The sequence below is a fragment of the Diabrotica virgifera genome, chromosome 1, assembly GCF_917563875.1.
Source record: "Diabrotica virgifera virgifera chromosome 1, PGI_DIABVI_V3a".
Taxonomy (NCBI): Eukaryota; Metazoa; Arthropoda; class Insecta; order Coleoptera; family Chrysomelidae; genus Diabrotica; species Diabrotica virgifera.
In genome coordinates, this window is record NC_065443.1 from 235,665,475 (window position 1) to 235,686,143 (window position 20,669).

At 34.1% G+C, this 20,669-nt stretch overlaps 1 protein-coding gene across 11 annotated transcripts in view; it reads left to right on the forward strand.

The window, feature by feature from the left end:
• LOC114333136 (obscurin) overlaps positions 1-20,669 on the forward strand; it is a 615,016-nt gene that overhangs the window by 511,758 nt on the left and 82,589 nt on the right. For all 11 annotated transcript variants that reach the window (XM_028283003.2, XM_028282967.2, XM_028282979.2 and 8 more), the window contains 4 exons: positions 4,530-4,908; positions 12,985-13,143; positions 15,168-15,412; positions 15,470-15,774. In XM_028283003.2, the coding sequence (XP_028138804.2) occupies positions 4,530-4,908; positions 12,985-13,143; positions 15,168-15,412; positions 15,470-15,774 (1,088 nt within the window). The remainder of the gene's footprint in view (positions 1-4,529; positions 4,909-12,984; positions 13,144-15,167; positions 15,413-15,469; positions 15,775-20,669) is intronic.

Below are 20,669 nucleotides of genomic sequence, written 5' to 3' on the forward strand. Positions count from 1 at the left end.
ATAGCTATAGACCTAGTCACCATTAAATCGTGGTGCGATTCGAATCTCCTGTTATTTAACGTTTCTAAAACCAAAGTCCTACCTTACAACAGTATGATGCAACCTTTAGTACTTAATAACAACAGTCTAGAGGTAGTTGAATCGGTGAAGTTCTTAGGGCTTATTGTGGATAAGTCTCTAAAATGGAACTTGCACATTGATGCCTTACACAAAAAATTAAGTTCTGCTTGTTTTGCGCTAAGATCAGTTGCTACGGAAATGAATTTGTCAACATCTAGGACCGTTTATTATGCCCTTTTTGAGTCTCATCTTCGGTACGCGCTTCCATTCTGGGGTACGTGTTGTGCGACTCAATTTGAGCGTATTTTTAAACTACAAAAGAGAGCTCTTCGTTACTCCCTGAGACTCAATAGCAGAGATCATTGCCAAGAATTCTTTAAAAAATTTAAGATATTAACTCTTCCTTCTTTGTTTGTTTTTGAATCCGTTTGTTTAATCCGCAAACATGCATCAGAAGGTCCAGAGAGACCCACTCATAACTATCCCCTTAGAAACGTGGATCATAATCTTTATCTGCCAACCCCACGGTCTGAGCTGGTTAAGTGCTCTATACTATACAATTCGAGAAAAATGTACAATCACCTGCCATCTAACATCAAATCTATTGCAGCATTTCCCGCTTTTCGCAAGGCCTTGAAAGCTTATTTGCTGGAGAAAGCTTTTTATACAGTGAATGACTTTTTTATAAACGATTTGAATTCAGCAAATTGACTTGTAGGATTATTACTTTCGAGTACTTGTGTACATATTTGCAGCGGCATAGAACTTTTGATTTACTTTCCCTTTCCCCTTTCCTCGTTTGCCTTCTTTTTGCTCTGACGTTGTATACATATTGTTTGCAAAATTTTTAATTTTTTAATGTGTACTTAATAACTGTAAATTATATCAAGTAGTATAACTCACTCCATTTACTTGGTGTCTGTTTCTGTTTTTGTTTTGTTTGTAGTTTTTTACTATTTTTTGTTTTTTATTGTATTTTTTATTTTGTATAAGCTTTGTCCACAAATTGTTAAAATTTTTTGACAATAAAGCATACCTTACTTACTTTCTTTTTTTAATATTTTTTACGACAAAAAATAACCGAGATAGAAACATTTAAAACCTAAATTTTACTGCGAGAACCATGTAACCGGGGCCCTTTCACCTTGTATTTAAAAAAAAATAAAGGATTTAGAAAATTATGTTTAATACAGTGTTATAGAACTTTTACTTAGCTTTGTAATGGTTCTTGAATAAATCTCATATTTCAAAATTTAACGGAGTTATTTTAAAAAAACCAATAACATTTTCTTTGAAAAAATTTTATAGTGGAGATTTTGTATGTATACAGGTTGTGGGAAGTCCAATTAGTCGTTTGTTGTAGGAGATACGAAAAAAGTTTATTTAGGTGAGATTGGGGCATAGATAATATCAGAATTTAAATACATTTCCAAATATACAGGGCCACCCATATTGACAGGGTGAAACAAAATTGTCTTTTGTTTAATAGAATACCCTATATATTTTTACATTTTTGGATTCTCCTCTATGTTTTATTTCTTAAAATATCAGGTTTTGTCATGTTATACGAAGTAGTTTAAAAGATAATTACGTTTTTATTTTCAAATTTCATAGCAATATTCACCCCCTGTATAATTGTAGTGATTTGACATCAGAAAATCAATTTATGTTCAAGTGATTTTTAATATAATCTATTATTGTTAAAAATTATTAATCTAGCAAAACGTTTAATTTTAGCTAATACAGGGTTGGTCGAAACTGAATGAGTGTTTTCTCAAAGTTTGAGAGTATGAGTTTTCTCAAACGGAGCAGCCTGTAATGCCTGTAATGAGCATTGTAATGAAATGCTATTGTATGGCACTTTATTATTTCCCACCCTGCCAGTGAGAACTGAATTTATTTTTGAAATCCTAACTTTATGTCTTTAATTATTTTAAATATTGTAAACGATTAAAAAACAATCAAATTAAATTGAAATGAATAACCAGTGTATATCTTCCACATTTACTTTATATTTAACGTAGCCTGTACCATAACATTGCACAGATTATTATCCCTGTATAGCAACGATAGACCATGAATGTGAATTCATACTTGAGAAATGTCCTATATCCAGTCTCGCAAAAAAAAGGGATTCCTCAAACATAATATATATGCAGACAAAATCAGCCAAAGTGATTTGAGATATCTAATTAAAGGCCCTACCAAGTTGGTTTTGTTGAATATAGCATGGAAGCACGACGATACTTTAGCGATAAGCGTATTTTTCGTAGTAGCTAGAGTATGTTGTTTTATATTATGTATTACCTATATTAAATTAGTTTTAGTATGTTTCGTTTATCTAAAAAAATGTAAAACAAACAAAAATTCTGTTTTTCTTGTAGTTGTTTTTTCGTATAGATATTGTTTTATATTGTAGTAAATTGAATTTAGTTTTAGTATGTTCCGTTTGTTTGTAGAATTATATTCAATTAGATTTGCTTTAATTACTAAAATAAATAAATTTTCAATTATATTTTATGTATTTGTGGAAAAGGAAACCTAGCATTAGCGGCCACATTTCTATAACGGCCAATTGTTTTCTATTTTTAGTGGCCGTTATTGTCAGGTTTTACTGTACCAATAATATTTTATTAAATTATGAAATATTATTTAAATAAAAAATTTATAAAATTGATAAAAGAAAGTTTGCTTAGAATTTACTCCTCTATCTAATTATGGGGTTATTTTTAATAAAATAGTGTTCACCCATGAGAAGGGGTAACATCCACCCCCAGAATAAAAGCGCAAGTTGGTACCACATAATTTTTGTTTCTTGAGGTATCCTCTAACTACTTACCAATTTTCATGAAAATTGATGGAGGTTCAACGAAATCAGGGGTGAAAACCTTCAGTGACTGCCTTTTTGGAAATATAAAAGATATTTTTTTCGTGATTGTCGATTTGCTAATTTTCTGATTTTTGATTGCTATAAGGTTTAAAAAAATTTATAAATCATGCACATAAATGTAAAAAAATATTTATTTTACTTAATTAAACGAGATTGCTTGAGCCAGAATGCTGAAATCTGCATTTTTATCATTAAAAAAAAGGTGGATTTCACCCCTAAAATGCAGAAAGCGCAACTTGGTGCCATATCACTTTTGTTTTTGAAGTATCCTCTAACTAATCAACAATTTTCATGAAAATCGATGAAGGTTCAAAGAAATCGTGGGTGAAAACATTCAGTGACTACACTTTCAGAAATATAGAAGAATAAGGTTTTCGTGATTTTCGACTTGTTAATTTTCGGATTTTTGGTTGCTATAAGGTTTGAAAAATTAAAAAAAATGTAATTCATGCACATAAATATAAAAAAAATATTTTAAACGAGATTACTTGCACCATAATGCGGAAATCTGCATTTTTTTACAATTTAAAAAATTAGGGGTGTATTACAAATAGCTAGTAATAGCAAGTTGACGCTATATATCTTTTATTGCTTGAGGTATCCTCTAACTACTTACCGATTTTCATGAAAATCGATGAAGGTTCAACAAAATAGGAAGTGAAAACTTACAGTGACTGCACTCTCAGAAATCTAAAAAATAATTTTTAAAAAAGGGGTGTATTTCACCCCTAAAATGCAAAAAGCGCAAGTTGGCACTATGTCACCTTTGTTCCTTGAGGTATCCTTTAACCACTTACCAATTTTTATGAAAATCGATGGAGGTTCAACGAAATCTGAGGTAATAACTCATATCCACCTTCATTGACTCCACTAATGGTAGGCTGCTAATTTATGTTGTGTAGGATGGGATGATGAATTCTGTATAGTTGAGTCAATATGGGTAGATTTATGAAATACGGAGAACTCTTATAAAGTTTATGGACTAATTCTGTTCTGTTTCTATTGTAAACTCAATATCTTGCTAGATATATTACTATGGAGTGACTTAATGTATGATAAAAATTGGTCAAGTTGACTATTAGTTCCTGCAAAGCATACTAGTTTATCATCCACGTATCTCTACCAATATAAGGACTGTTTGAATACGGGATGTTTTGAAATCGTTGTTTCTAGATGGTTCGTAAAAATATCTGATAGTAATGGGCTCAGAGGATTGCCCATGATAAATTCTGCACTGTTGTTTGTGTATGATTATTAAATTCAAAGTGCAAAGTATTGAAAACAAAAGTTTTCATTGTTTTATTATTAGACTTTTTGTTTTTGTTTTTCTGGTGATATTTTTAATGCGCTTCCTTGTTTTTGTCTGTAATTTTACTTCAGTTTTGTTTCTTACATCATTAATTGTATGATCATCATCATCAACCTTCTGCGTTCAAAATTAAACATAGGACTCCTCTAATTACTTCCAGTTCTTAAATGTTTAAATATTAACTATGTAATAACTAATGAAACGTGCCAAAATAATACTTTGTTTTATATTAATATGACATTGATACTATTATTCTTACACAAATTTTAGGTTCCGAAATGGTGCAGAGGTTATCTCTGACAACAAACACATCAAAATTATCGAACAACCTGACGGTTCCAGCGCTCTTTTCCTAGACTGCGCAGACATTGCGCGTGACGCTCTTACATACAAAGCTGTAGCCTCGAACGAAGCCGGAGAATCTGACACTTCAGCTGCTCTGACTGTGAAAGAAGCTGCTAAACCAGGAGAACCAGAAGAGAGACCTCTGTTCCTACATTCCATTAAAAATGTTATCACCGATGAAGGTCAACCTCTGGTGATTGAAGCTCCGTTTACAGGAAATCCCATACCTAGCGCCGAATGGACCAAAGACGGAGAACCACTTTTGCCTTCTGAAAGGGTCCTGATGACTTGTGATGGTAGACGGGTAAGTATCCCACTTTTCTTTTATTTTTTACAATTTTTGATGTGTTTCCCAATATTTTTTTTAGTTTTTTCTGATGTTTTATTCTACCTCTTCCTCTCATCGTATCCGTTGTAATTCTTATATACAGACTGTTTAGTTTTAAATTAGATATACGCACTATAATTGGCAAGACTGCTTCCCCGCTGCCTACCTAAAGGCCGCGTCCCACCATCAAATAATTTGATCAAACTGGTTTGAGCAAACTGAAAGTGACAGTTAGTGACGTCACATCCTGAGTGTTCATTGTGGATAATAATGAAAAATTTTAATTTTAAATAAAGTACAGACAAGTTAGACAACTCAATACAAAAAATTTGATCAAACTAGACTGATAGTGAGAGCACAGTTTTTAGATTTTCAAAAAAACTGCAATTGTGACGTCACTTTGACGTACTTCCGGAGTTTGCTCAAACTGTTTGATCAAATTATTTGATGGTGAGACGCGGCCTTAATGCACCAGCAGCGGGATTACGAACACTCGATGCGAGATCGCAAAACGAACCGTAGGCAAACTCGATGCGAATACGCATCGAAGCCAAAAAGTGATTACGAACTGGGTTCGAGTAGACTGTCAGAAAATCATCGGCAATTTTCGTATTTTTGAACCTACGGGATAATATTTCGAACAAATGGAGTGATGTGCACGTTATATGCCAAGGAATTTCTCTCATTAACCTCAATAATTATTACAATCTAATATAAAATAAAGTTTTTATTACATATTTAATTGTTATAAACGTTTATTTTATATTCTAAGGATGATACAGTGATAACGTGTACCTAGATATATAAATATATGATTTTCGAACTTGAGTAGAATTTGAGATTAATTATGATTTTTTACCGTTATTAAAGATTAAATGGCCAGGGAAAGATGGGAGACGTTATATAAAAATATTACTAAAGGTCGTAATGGTCACTGCTAACTACCTATTCACTTCATCGAATTCTGTCTCAGAGCTTTCCTTCACATATTTTTAAAATAGGAATAAGTATTAAGTATTAGAGAACTTCTGTCCGTGTAATGAGTGTAATAACACCTCACTGAGAGATTTAAACAATATATTTTTTGAATGTTCAAAACATGAGAATTATTATCAAAACCATATAATCTAAATATCGTTTGATTAACGATTTACATTATTTTTAAATTGAAAAAATCAAAGTATGAAGTAAGTAGGTTATGTCATTATGTATTCACTTTTCTTAATTTTTATACTTGGACCGGCAAGAGAGAAAGCGTTATAGGGGATCAGCGATCTATCAGAGATAGATAGATAGTTCGAGTTGGCAACTCGACAGGGTCGTAGGTATCGAGCAGTGCCTTCGAGTTGACTCGCATCGACAACGTAGGAAAAGAGGTTTCGTAATCACTCCCTACGGTAAAACATGGCGGATACGATGCGTATCGAGTGTACGTAATCCAGGCCCAGATTCAGACCGATTCACTGTCATTCGTCATTCTACAGTGGCAATGCCAGGCCCGTTTTACCGAATAGGCACGGTAGGCACGTGCCTAGGGCGCTAGGTTTTGGGGGGCGCAAAAAAAAAATTGCCGTGGTTGTATCAGCATGCCTCATTTATTGCGCCACTGCCGAAAGCCGACATCTGACCCAAATCACAGCCCGCCCGGCGCTCCGCGCTGTACTTAACGTGCCACTTGTGGCCGTGTGCCAGCCACACAGCCCGCCTCGTGCCCCCTTCTACCGCCACTGGTTGCTAGTCAACCACGCTCGGCCTCTCTCTCCGCCCGCACCCCGACCACCTTCCCCACTTCCTACCGTGGATTGATTACGCCTGTCACAACTTGAAAATCTGTAGTTGTTGTTGTTTCCTTTTTTGGATGATTTGTGACAACGTGTATCATTATGAATTGAAAGTATATTCTTTTGTCCTAGTCAATGTGATATCTGTAGGTGCTGAAGTGAAGACTGAAGACTGTGGTAGTGGTGTGGTTTAATATCGGTATAGTATAGTGTGACCACAGATAAAAGAAGTTCTTTTATCCATGTTGTGACCCTCTTAGTATTTTGAACAATATACTGTGAAACAAATTCTGTGATCAAGAAGAAGGGACAATTTATTTGCGCGTAAGTAAATTGAATAGAAGTAACACAGCAAATTGTGATCTAATTTTATAAAGTAAAATACAAGCAATAAAACTCATTCCAAAGGTTATGCTCATATACAACATTATAATAATGTATTAATTTTATTGATAGGGCTGGTTTTTTAATAAAGTCGTGTGTTATTGAGCTTCTCAAAGGAATCGTAATGAGTTCTTCAAAGCCAAGTGGTTCCGAGTTTCGTAAACGAGCGGCTAAAAAACACCAAAAAGAGCAAAATGTTTTGAAAAAGATCCCCAAAATATCCGGATTTTTCAAGGTTGCGCCAAAACCACAGATAAACCTACAAAATCCGTCTTCGTGTAATCCAGTAAAAAATGACCCCCTAAGAATTCTCATTCATCCATCAACGTCGGCCGCAGTAGATTCAACAACTGCAATCGCACACAGCATACCTAACTCACAAAAAAACCTGGAAGTAGAACGCCCGAAAATCAAGCCTACGGACTCAGTTGAAGACCAATATAATTTTGAGACTAAAGAGAAAGACCCTATTCATTCTCCAACGTCGGCCGAATTAGATACAACTATTGCAATTGTGCACGAGCACGACAGTAACTCAAACTCAGACACAAACCTCGTAGTAGAAAGTGTGAAGCCCAAAGACCCAGTTGAAGACCAATACGATTTTGAGCTTGAAGACCCGGCATCATGGAATATCAAAAATGAATCGCAAGTAAATAAAATAATAAGTTCTGAATTTGATCAAAATCTTCTGCAAGCTGATTTTTCAAAGTCTGAACATCACGGCGATGGAAAAAGTAAGGTAAAACGGAAGCTTTCGGTCAACTTATTTCTTGTCACGCTTCCGAACGGAGAAAAGATCAAAAGAGACTGGCTTATTTACTCGCAATCAACAGGGCAGGTATTTTGTAAATTCTGCCTTATTTTTCAACCAGAGGACAAATCCACATCTTTTAACAAAGGGTTTAATGATTGGAAAAATTCCTTTGCATTAGCTGAGAAACATGAAAAATCTGACGACCACAGGGCTAATGTTTTGAAATTTATTTTGAGGAAAAAGACCACATCTAATGTCACCAAACAAATTCAAAGTCAATACCAGGAAGAAGTGAAATATTGGCGAGAAATATTGACAAGAGTTGTGTCTGTTGTAAAATTTTTGTCGAGTAGAGGTCTCCCATTTAGAGGTGATAACCAAACGTTTGGATCTACATCAAACGGACTTTTTCTAGGCTGTCTTGAGCTGATAAGTGAATTTGATCCGTTTCTCGCCCAACACATAGCAACACATGGTAACAAAGGCAAAGGTAGTGTATCATACCTTTCGTCTGACATTTGCAATGAATTTATTGAGATTATGAGCAAAGAAGTACTGAAACAAATCTTGAATGAAATCAGGCAAGCTCGCTATTTCTCTTTAATCATAGACTCCACACCTGACGTGTCGCACACAGACCAATTGGCTGTAGTACTTCGGTATGTTTCATTGCCCAATGCTTGCGCCAACGAACGCCTGATACAACTCTTACCAAGTGTATGCCACAAATCTGGAAGTTTGGAAGAAGCAACCCTCAGTTTACTTGAGAAACTTGAGCTGGATATCGATAACTGTCGTGGACAAAGTTACGACAATGCATCAAACATGTCGGGCATATACTCAGGTCTTCAGGCAAGGATTAAAAGCAAAATGATCTTGCTGACTATGTACCATGTGCAGCCCACTCACTAAACCTTGCTGGGTGTTTTGCTGCCGAGAAGGCGTGTCCAGAAGCCACAATATTTTTTACATTCGTACAAGGGCTGTATGTTTTTTTCTCGGCATCCACTTACAGGTGGAACATCCTAAAAAGTCATATTGAAAAGATTAACGAAGGAAAATCAAAGAAAGATCAGAGAAAGCTAATGGTAAAGCCCCTGAGTGACACAAGATGGTCTGCTAGGGCAGACGCCCTTCGAGCTTTAAAAATAAGTCGACATGAATTAAAAGATGCTCTTGAAGAGCTAAATAAAGACAATACTCAGACACCAGCAACACAATGCACAGCCGCTGGGTTTCTAAAAACACTTGGACATTTCCAAACCACGTTATTAACTGTGATCTGGGACGAAATTCTCGAGAGAGTTGATAAAACAAGTAAGACTCTTCAAAATCAAGATTTAGACCTATTTGGTGCCACAAAGGAACTTGAAACACTATCTTCGTTTTTGAGTGAAAAGAGAGATTTATTTGATGATTTCGAGTCCAAAGCATTGAAACTTGCAGAAAAAGAAGAAGCTGTATACGACAAAGTAAGAAAAAGAAAGTTATTGCCCGATGAAAAGGACAGAAGCATGGAAGAAACATCTTCTCGAGAAAGATTTCGCACTGGGGTGTTTATTGCCATTGTTGACAACATAGCTTCGCAGCTCAACAAAAGAAGGGAGGCCTATAAAAATCTCGACACAAGATTTAAGATCTTACAAAATCTAGAAGAGAAAAATTCCAATGAGGTGGCTTGTGAAGCTAAACTGTTAGGAGAAGTATACAAGAATGATATTGATGGGGAAGACTTTGCCCAGGAATGTAACCATTTCAAACAATACATGGTTTTGGAGAACCTTTCTAAGATCAAAGAAATGTACGCCTACATAAAATCAAACAGATTAGAGAACACTTTCCCCAATTTGGAGGTTGCTCTCAGGATATTTCTAACCTTACCTGTGACGAACTGCACAGCTGAACGTAGCTTTTCATCTTTGAAAAGAGTGAAGTCAGACATTAGATCGTCGATGGTTGATGAAAAGCTTAATGGCTTATTGTTGCTGTGCACCCAAAACGACATTACTTTAAAATTAGACTACAAAAACATTATTGACGACTTTGCAACACGGAAAACCAGAAAAAAAGCTATTGTATGAATCTCTAGTCAGTCTAGTGGTAAGCCAACAAACCAAAAATAATCCAAAGAAAATGTGATTAAACGAATACTGTAAATAATGTAAATACTTCAAATGTAAAGAAGGGAGGGTGGGTGGTCCGTGATGCCGTGAGGTACGTTACACGCATTCCCACCGGAGGCCAGTAGATACCTCACGGCTACCGGTTGCCAGTCCGGGACACGGCGGGTCCATAGGTGGTGGATAATGGGAAGGCTCTCGAAAAGAATCAGGATAATTTGTAAAGGAGAGTTAAGGGACATTAAGTCTAAAGTCCTCCCGAACCAAAACTGGCATTTCAGACTAAATCTAAATTTACGGGGTGTAGGCGCGTTATGGTAGGGCTGGTGGGGGGAAGGGGAGGGGCGTAATCAGCTGTAAGGGGTATAAAAAGGGGCGCTACTCTTCGTTGTGCCTAGGGCGCTGGCAGGGTGTAAAACGGGCCTGGGCAATGCCACTCATATTCATTAGCAATGTTCCCGATTTTATCACTTCCTTAATTGGATTATATCTAATCAAACACTAAACAGTCTGTACAGTTGAGTCCGCGAGTCTTTACCCGTGTGTCATCATTTAAAGCATACGAAATAAGTCGGAAATCTATTTCAGGCAACAACAAGTGACAGAAAGTGGCTACTGTTCCGATTACGGCTTTTATTATAAAATTTGACGTTATCAAATATATAGAATGTCAAATGTAAGTTTTGCTTCAAAATTTTTGTGTAGAATTACAGCTACATTTGAAGTAGCTTAATACATTCTTTTATTATTATTGATTAATAAATAAATAAACAATTTATAAAAAAATTCAATAACATATTTTATTTTTGTTATTTTATTCACTTTGACGGAAATCTAAACACAATCATTTCTTTACTGTGTGAATGACGTTAGCTTTGTATGTTTTAAATATTAATTGCCAAAATATAATTATTTACCTTAAAATTTCAAAGCCCAATATAAAATTAGTTGTGAAAACAACTGTTTGTAGTCCAGAAAGCCACTGCGCATCCGCTAGGAAAAATATTCTAATTCTGATTTTTTGCACATTCTTACTCAAAAAGGACCCCTTTTAACAAATTTGCATGTTGCCAGGACCAAAAGTTGGTAAAAAATTTTTTAAACGTTTTTTTTTTTGTTTTTTTCCTAAAATTATTTTTTTTGCATGGAACAAATTTTTTTTAGGTTTCTTTGATCATTCCAAACAGAAAAGGTCTTTAGTGACTTTTCTCTAAAGTTGATAGTTTTTGACATATAAGCGATTAAAAATTGAAAAATTGCGAAATCGGCCATTTTTAACCCTCAAGAACTATGTGAAAAACTGAAAATTTGAATGTTGCCAAGGTAAGTACATATTCTTTAAACATCGATTGATGAAATCCCGAAGAGTTTTTTGCAATACAATATCAAAAACCCCCCCCTTTGTTTTTTAATTGCCAATCAAGGGTGCGCGACACTATTTTCCACCATTGCATGTGTATACAGTATGGTGCAAATGAAAGGAATAAATTCGATATTTCGTAAACCGGTGACTTTAAGAAAAAATCCCAAAAGAGATCGGTTTTTATTTTTAATTTATGATATTGTGGCATATATAGTATACTAGTGACGTCATCCATCTGGGCGTGATTACGTAATCGATGATTTTTTTAAATGAGAATACGAGTCGTGTGCTGGCTCATTTGAAAGGTTCTTCAATTCTCTATTCAGTAATATAAACATGTACATAATTATTTATACAGGGTGTCCAAAATTTTTTTATTAAATTAAATCATTTGGCAAGTTGACAAAAAAATTGAATTATTGGACACCCTGTATAAATAATTATGTAAATGTTTATATTACTGAATAGAGAGTTGAAGAAACTTTTAAATGAGCTAGCACACGACCCCCATTTTCATTTAAAAAAATCATTGATTACGTCATCACGCCCAGATGGATGACGTCACTAGTATACCATATATGTCACAATATCATAACTTAAAAATAAAAATCGACCTGTTTCGGAATTTTTCCTTAAAGTTGCCGGTTTACGAAATAACGAATTTAATCCTTTCATGCACCATACTGCATACACAGGCAACGGTGGAAAATAGTGTCGCGCACGCTTGATTAGCAATTAAAAAACAAAGGAGTTTTGAGTATTGTATTGCAAAAAACTCTTCGGTATTTCATCAATCGATGTCTAAAGAATATCTATCTACCTTGACAACATTCAAATTTTCAGTTTTTCACATAGTTTTTGAGGGTTAAAAATGGCCGATTTCGCAATTTTTCAATTTTTAATCGCTTATATGTCAAAAACTATCAACTTTAGAGAAAATTCACTAAAAACCTTTTCTGTTTGGAATGATCCAAAAAACCTAAAAAAAATGTGTTCCATGCAAAAAAAATAATTTTAAGAAAAAAACAAAAAAAAAACGTTTAAAAAATTTTTGACCAACTTTTGGTCCTGGCAACACGCAAATTTGTTAAAAGGGGTCCTTTTTGAGTAAGATTGTGCAAAAAATCCGAATTAGAATATTTTTCCTAGCGGATGCGCAGTGGCTTTCTGGACTATTGTGTAATATAAAGAAACTTCAAAACGCAAAAATTCGACAAAAACCGCAAAAAATTTAACTGACTGACAGTAACAAAAGTAAACAAAGCAGAAACGTCAAACAAATTGTGCTTACAATATGAAAACATACCGAATCGTCCTTTTTTTGTACCTATCTCTTTTCAATGCACTGAGTCTAGATGGTTCATAAAAATAATATATGTTTTTACTTAATAACATACGGCAGCTGGTTTGTCATGTGTTTCATGCGTGGAAGAGAATGATGCTAGATAAAAAGTATGTGTTTTATCTCGCCAGATATTAATGACGCACGGGTAAAGACTCGCGGACTCAACTGTACCTATAGATATAACATATAAATATTAGTATTTTCTGCTGATCTGCAGGTATTCCTCTTTTGGTTTTACGTATCTATTTTTTTAATCAATCTCAACTCTTCTCACATATTCATAAAAATTCTGTAATTTTCAGGTTGGTTTAAAAATCGATAAAGCTGTACCATCAGATGCTGGTGTATATGGAGTCAAAATCATTAATCCATTGGGTGAGGATAAAACACAAGGAAAAGCTACAGTAAGAAAAGTATTCATGGCACCATCATTTACCCAGAGATTCACTGATCTTCAACAAGTGAGTATTATTTTTAACTGGTTAAGAATACAACACTTTTTGGTATAATTACTACAATAATTACCTTATATTAATTCCTTACTATTTACAATGGCATTAGTTTATATTAATTATATCGATTACAATAACTAAAGTGATACAAAAAGAAAGTGTCTTATCGTGGCAATCTTTATGTTACCTGAAAAGCTACACAGATGTTGTATTAAACCAGGTTCTGAGGTTTTTCAACTAGGATATTCTTCTTCTTCCTGGACGCAGCTTTCAAAATATTTTTCCTTGCAGGATAGCTTGTAGGAGGGAGTATCTGGATTCACTTCGAATAATATGTCCGAAGTACTGTCACTTTCGAGATTTGATGGTGGTCGGTCTTTTTGGTTCTTAAAAAAACACATAATAAAATAAATAACTTAAGGTAAAAATATTATTGGAAGGGCACTGAGATTGTGTCACGTCAAACTTCGGTTTGTTTCTGCGTTCATGAGATTCGTTGTTAGAATGTTACCATGATTTATTTATTCTCATTAATGTTATATTAGATAACAGCGAAAACTAATTAAATATAGTAGAATTCTCTACAGATAAATACTAAGAAGGATTTGGAAAAAAACTCTAACAGTGGGGATAAACTCTTGAGGAAAATGGTTTAAAACTTCGTAGGATAAAAACTTTTGAATTAAAAAAGAAGAGTACATGGGATTTTCATTTAAAGATGGGGTTACTACAAATAAAATGATAGGTTTGGACGGTGAAATACATAGTCGTGAAAAGTAATAGTTTTAAGTACCTAATCAACTATTTATAATGGGAAATAAGCCACAATTTTACCAAAAAAAGATTTTATTAACGTTTCGAAGCCCAAATCTGGATTCGTTGTCAAAATACAAAATACTACTGTATTTTGTATTTTGGCAACGAAACCCGATTTGGGCTTCGAAACGTTAATAATAGTACATTGTTTACCGGGTAGGAAAAGCTTAACATTCCTGGACGACTGTGAAGATTGCTAAGTCGAGGCGCAAGCCGAGACTTAGCAACACAGAGTCCAGGAATGTGGCTTTTCCTACGAGGTAAACATACTATTTTTCCGCAAATCGTTTAAAATTTGACAGATATTGATTGATTTAAAAAAAACGCGATAATTTTATTCCCAAATAAATGGTGCTTTGAAATTCCTAATAAAATTACTTGGGTTACTATTGAAACGTATTGAGGTTGAATTGTCAAACTTGACGCTTATAAATTTAACACTAACAACTGTACGGAAATATCATTTCCTTACAGTAAGGAAATGACATTTCCTTACAGTAAGGAAGTCCTGACTTTTTCTTCAAGAAATTTTGACAGGAATGTCAAAATTTCCTGGCGATTTGCGGAAAAATCTTTTTTTGGTAAAATTGTGGCTTATTTCCCATTATAAATAGTTGATTATAAAAATGCCACAAGGAAATAGCTTCAGAACAACTTTAAGTACCTAATATCGATATGACAAAGCAATGGGGAAATAGATAGAGATGAATGCATTTTAATAATTAGGATAGGATGAATGAAGTTAAAGGAAGCGGGTGGTGTGTTTTGTGACAGAAAGATTCTGAAACGAAAAACTGCCATAATACCAGCTGTGATGTACGGAACTGACAGACGTATTCAACGTCTACCCAGTTGAAAGAGTTGCTAATCTGCAAGTTCCTAGGAGGATTAGTAGAGGAATACCAAAGAATACCAAAGAATACCTGAAGGAGACGCTTAGGCAGGACATGTATGTAAAGGGAATTGATATTTGTATGACCCAAGATAGAAACTTATGGAGAAATGTAATTAGGGAAGCCGACCCCGTAAAGGGATAAAAGCAAAGAAATGATGATGCCGAATGAAGTTTTTCGAAGTTATTTATCAAAAATCGTAACCGCCAAAGCCGCAAAAGATATATTTTTTATCAAATAGTATTTATAAGGATGACAAACATTCTTATTATATGCATTCTTTAATATATCTGTTAGTTTCATCTACTCATTTTTATATTTCAGTTACCAAACAGAGATGCCAAACTACCGTGTAGAGTTACAGGCGTACCGCAACCCGAGGTCATGTGGACCAAAGATGGTCAACCTATCAAAGAATCTGACAAATACCACATCAAGCGGGACGGTGATCTGTGCTGCCTGTATATTTTGGATTGCCAACCTACTGACGCTGGCATCTATAGAGCTACTGCTGTTAACCAAGAGGGTCACGACGATTGTACGGCAACTGTTGAAGTTGTGAAAGAAATGTAAGTTTTACGAATGATATTGGACTTCTGTTAGCTATACGTTTAATGTATTTTTAGTAAAGCTGCGAAGAGGATCGAAGCACCGGTCTTCCTTAAACGTATCGGCGATACAGAGCTGTACAAAGCAATGACAGCCAAATTCACCGCGTGCGCGTCTGGAATACCAGAACCGACAGTGGAGTGGTTCCACAATGATAAGAAAATATTCCCATCTACGCGAATTAAAATGGATAAAGACACCGCTGGTTTGCTCAGACTGACAATATCAGGAGTTGATGTAGACGATCTCGGGAAATATTCATGTAAAATATACAATGAGCATGGAAGTGATATTTGCCACGCTTCATTGAAATTCGAAGAGGGTAAGTCAATGTCAGGTTTTGTTATGTGTGCTTACATATATTTTATCTTAAACTACGACCCAATACGGGACTGCGGCTCATAATATGTATTTTTCTTGCTACCCCCGCCCTTATTAAAGGCTATACTGAAAATTCACCAAAACCAGATTCATTCGAGTTCAAACATTCAACGAAACAACACGTATAACCTTTTATTTTGAACACTCTGTCTAGTTTTGAAGTGCATTTTTATACTCAATAAAACGTTTAAATTCCAAAATATTTACAGGTGTGCGAAGTGATTTACAACCCCAATTCAAGTTTCGTACTAAACAAACATTTTGGTCCTTCGAGCCGGATGTTAAAGTTTATATTACTTTATAAAAAATTCGATAACGTTTCAAATGAGCTAGCATGCTACTCCTTTTCTCATTTAAAAAAAAATATCTGTTGTCAGCACGCCCAGAGGGATGACGCCACTAGTATGATATACATGCCAAAAAATCATGGGACCTGTTTCGGGATTTATTTCCAAAATCGCCCATTCATGAAAAAATGAATTTATTCCAAACTTTACGTGCTCACTGTATAGTGTAACATTTAGATTATACTTCTGTAGATACATTTATTTGTATCTCTGCTGTTTATCTTCTTTCCGTAGAAAAAGAGATTATTGTCGCTGTTCCATCTTCGGCTATTCTAGAACTTATTATATCACTTATTATTGAAAATTACGGTCTAATATTCTGTCCGTCTGGTCCGTCATTTTTGTAACATAAGTTCTGTCATTTTCTGAATTTAAGTCACAGATTTCATCGTTGTACCTCTTAAATACTCAACTTTTATGCATCCCTTTTTACGTCTACGGTTTATATTTCTCTTGAAACTCACTTCAAATGAATCATCTGCAAAAAATAATGAAAAACATGTGGTTGATTTACTTACAAGAACTAAACTTAAACGTAACTGGATTATAGAACTTTAATTAAAGTCTAACCAAAGTCAACATGTTTAACTACAGTATGCGGCAAAATAAACAGTACTAAAATGAATATTGAAATGTTTATGATTATTTATATATTTAGTATACATGATATAGCCTTGCAAACATTATTCAAGACGACGCACGTTCCCGATAAAACAGATGTTAAAAATGCCCTGTGGCCAGTGGCGGATCTACGTGGAGGGAAAATGAGGAAATTTCCGCCCCTAACAAGGTCCAAAATTAAAGAAAAAAATGTTCAAATATAAAAATATATTAGCTCACAATGAAATCGAAAACACAGAAAGACAAATTCAACCCAACAAACACGCTGGTTAGGAAAGTTAAGGGAACTTAATGCCTATAAGTTAATATTTATGTCTTTTATGTAATCTGAGTTTACCCCTTTATGTTTTTTGGTTGGTTTTTCATTAGAATTTCCCCCTAAGGCAAATTTCCCCTCCCAAGACAAATTTCTGGATCCGCCACTGCCTTTGGCATGAAAAACTCTATAATTCTAGTCCGCAATTCTGAAATGACAGACGGTGTATCTGACTGAATAATTCAGCATTCCCCCATACAGGGTGGGGCATTAGTGTGACAAAGTATAATTACTCGTTTGTCGTAAGAGATACGAAAAAAAGTGATTTAAGTAAAAGTTGGGGCACACAGTACCATAATTTAAAAATATTTTCAAATATACAGGGGCGTCCGTATTGACAGGGTGGCACAAACTTATGTTTTTTTAAATGGAACACCCTGTATATTTTTACTATTGTGAAGTGTCCTTAATGTTGCCTTTCTTAAAATATATGGTTTTGTAATATTATACGAGGTAGTTTAAAAGTTAATTACGTTTTTTTGTTAATCTCGTAGCAACATCTACATCCTGTAGAATTGTAGTGATTTTACATCAAATTTTCTATTTATATTCAAACGATTTTTAATATAGTCTACTAGTGTTAATCATTAACAGTATAGTGAAATGTTTAATTTTAGTATAAAGGGTGAGTCGAAACTTGGAATGAGTATTTTCTGAGTTTTCTTAAGTCGAGTTAAGTTGTAGTATTGTAATGAAATGATATTTTATGGTACTTTTTTATTTCTTAAGCATTCCCTATACCTAAGTGCTTTAATTTGTAAGTTATTCGTGATTCTTTAAGCCAAACATTAATGGCAACAAAAATTACGTGAAATTTTATTAGGCGGCCGTGAAAATATCCAATCAAAAATAATTTTTCGAAAAAAAATACATAATCTAGCCTGATTCTTAATCTATTAATATTGGATGAGATATCCAAATACATTCGTAGTTAAGGTTGTTGGTGCTTAAAATATTAATCAAATATACAAAATACTCCCTAGTTGGCTATGACACAAAATTTGCTTAAAAATTTGACATTATACTATTTATATAGTTCCAGTTGATTTGTTACCATTACTAATATTAATTTTTCTAATGAGGAACTGATTAAAATGGCATTGTGCTCGGAGAGTATAACAAAAATGAGCTACTTGCAATAAAAATTTATCATCAGCAATTCCCTGATAGAAGACAATCAAAAAGAGAAACTTTTGAAAGTATACTAAAACGGTTTCAACAGACTAGATACTTAGATTGTAAGAATGGTTGTACTAATATGCAGATCCTCAGTGACACTAAGGATTACATTTAATTCCTGTTTTCTTCACTTATAATAGTTTTTGTTCGATCAGATTTATCATAATCTAAGTGTCCAATCCGTTGAAATCGTTCTAGTATATTTTTAAACGTTTCTCTTCTTAGTTGTCGTCTATCAGGGAATTTCTGATGAAAAATTCTTATTGCTAGTAAATAGCACATTTTTGTTATACTCCACTAGCACAAAAATCTTAGTATAATCAGTTCCTCATTAAAAAAATTCATATTAGTAATGGTAACAAACCAACTGGAACTATAAAAATAGTATAATGTCAAATTTTTAAGAAAATTTGGTATCATAGCCGACTAGGTAGAATATTGTATGTTTTTATTAATATTTTGACCACCAATAATCTTAACTACGAATTTATTTGGATAACTCATCCAATATTAATAAATTAAGGATCAGGCTAGATTATGATTTATTTTTTTCGAAACATTATTTTTGATTGAATATTTTCACAGCCACCTCATAAAAATTTCATGTAATTTTTCTTGCAATTAATGTTTGGCTTAAAGAATCAATAATAACTTACAAATGAAAGCACTTAGGTATAGGGAATGCTTAAGAAATAAAAAAGTACCATAAAATATCATTTCATTACAATACTAAAATACAGGATGTTTCATTTAAGAAAACTCAGAAAATACTCATTCCGAGTTTCGACCAACCCTGTATACTAAAATTTAACATTTCGCTATACTGTTAATGTTTAACAATAGTAGACTATATTAAAAATCGTTTGAACATAAAATAAAAATCTGGTGTCAAATCACTACAATTCTACAAATTGGAAATATTGCTACGAAATAACAAAAAAACGTAATTACCTTTTAAACCACTTCGTATAATATTACAAAATCATATATTTTAAGAATGGAAACATTGAGGAGAATCCAAAAATGTAAAAATATACAGGGTGTTCTATTTAAAAAAACATAAGTTTGAGTCACCCTGTCAATACGCACGTCCCTGTATATTTGAAAATATTTTTACATTATGCTCCTATCAGTGCCCCAACTTTTACCTAAATAACTTTTTTTCGTATCTCTTACGACAAACGAGTAATTGGACTTTGTCACACTAATGCCCACCCTGTATGTGCGCATCTGGTGGCGTTAATTCTGGTGAGTGGCAACTCCCCAAATGATCGCGCAGTATTTGAAGAGACTCCCTGGCAGTGTGACAGGTTGTCCCGTCCTACTGAAACCATTGTTGATTTTAAGCTTAGACCGTTTCCGTGACCTTTTCCGTATGACCGAAAATAGTACCTACTCCACCATAAAAATTATTTCTGCCAAACTGAGAACCATTCTGAAGCACCTAACATTATCACGACAGTTGTATACGTTATAACAACGTTGGGAAACTACTCACTCAGTACGTTTCGGCGCCTGACACATACAAATTTGAGGCATACGAATTTCAGGACTGTTTATTTTGCCGCATACCGTATATTTGTATAATAGGCTCGAAAATCTGCTAGAAAAGTTAAACCAAATATAACAAAATTCAGTTTGACAACATTGTGTGAATATCAGGTCTTCTCAAATAATATCAACAGAACTTACTCCAGACAAATTAATATATTTTTTCGAACAAAAATGAGATGTTTAACCAAATAATATTTTAAATATAATGCGCAAAATAATTTTGAATTCGGTTCCTCTAAAGAACTTGTTTTTTTGTCCTTAAAATTATAAAAAAGTTTAGTTTCTCTTGGTTAATATTTATTGTCTAATTATTTTAACTGTACTATTATGCAAATGTTTACTGTAAGTTCTAAAATGACTAATTTATAATGATTAATGGGATGTTAAAATACCGGCATGTGCTTATCTTTAAAACGGCTACTCGAATGTCTTAAAGATTTATACCAAACATTGATACCGCCACTTTGTTGCGCATTCTGACCGATTTCCGTTTCTACGATAACTTTCTCTCTACCTGATTTACCAGAACTCTTATTAACAAACACAAACGACGGAAATACAAACAAATAAAACATTTTTGTAAATTATAAAATGTTAAACAATAAAATCAGAAAAATGACAGATTTCAAGTATTCGATAAGGGCTTGTCCATATAAAGGCAGTTTACCAACGTCGACTGCGCGGTTTACCTGTTTTACTTGATCTCACCCTAATGTCCCGTTTGAAGTTACCAAGGAAAACAGGTAAACCGCGCAGTCGACGTTGGCAAACCGTCCTCATATGGACAATCCCTAAACTATGCATAGACCACCGCATCTT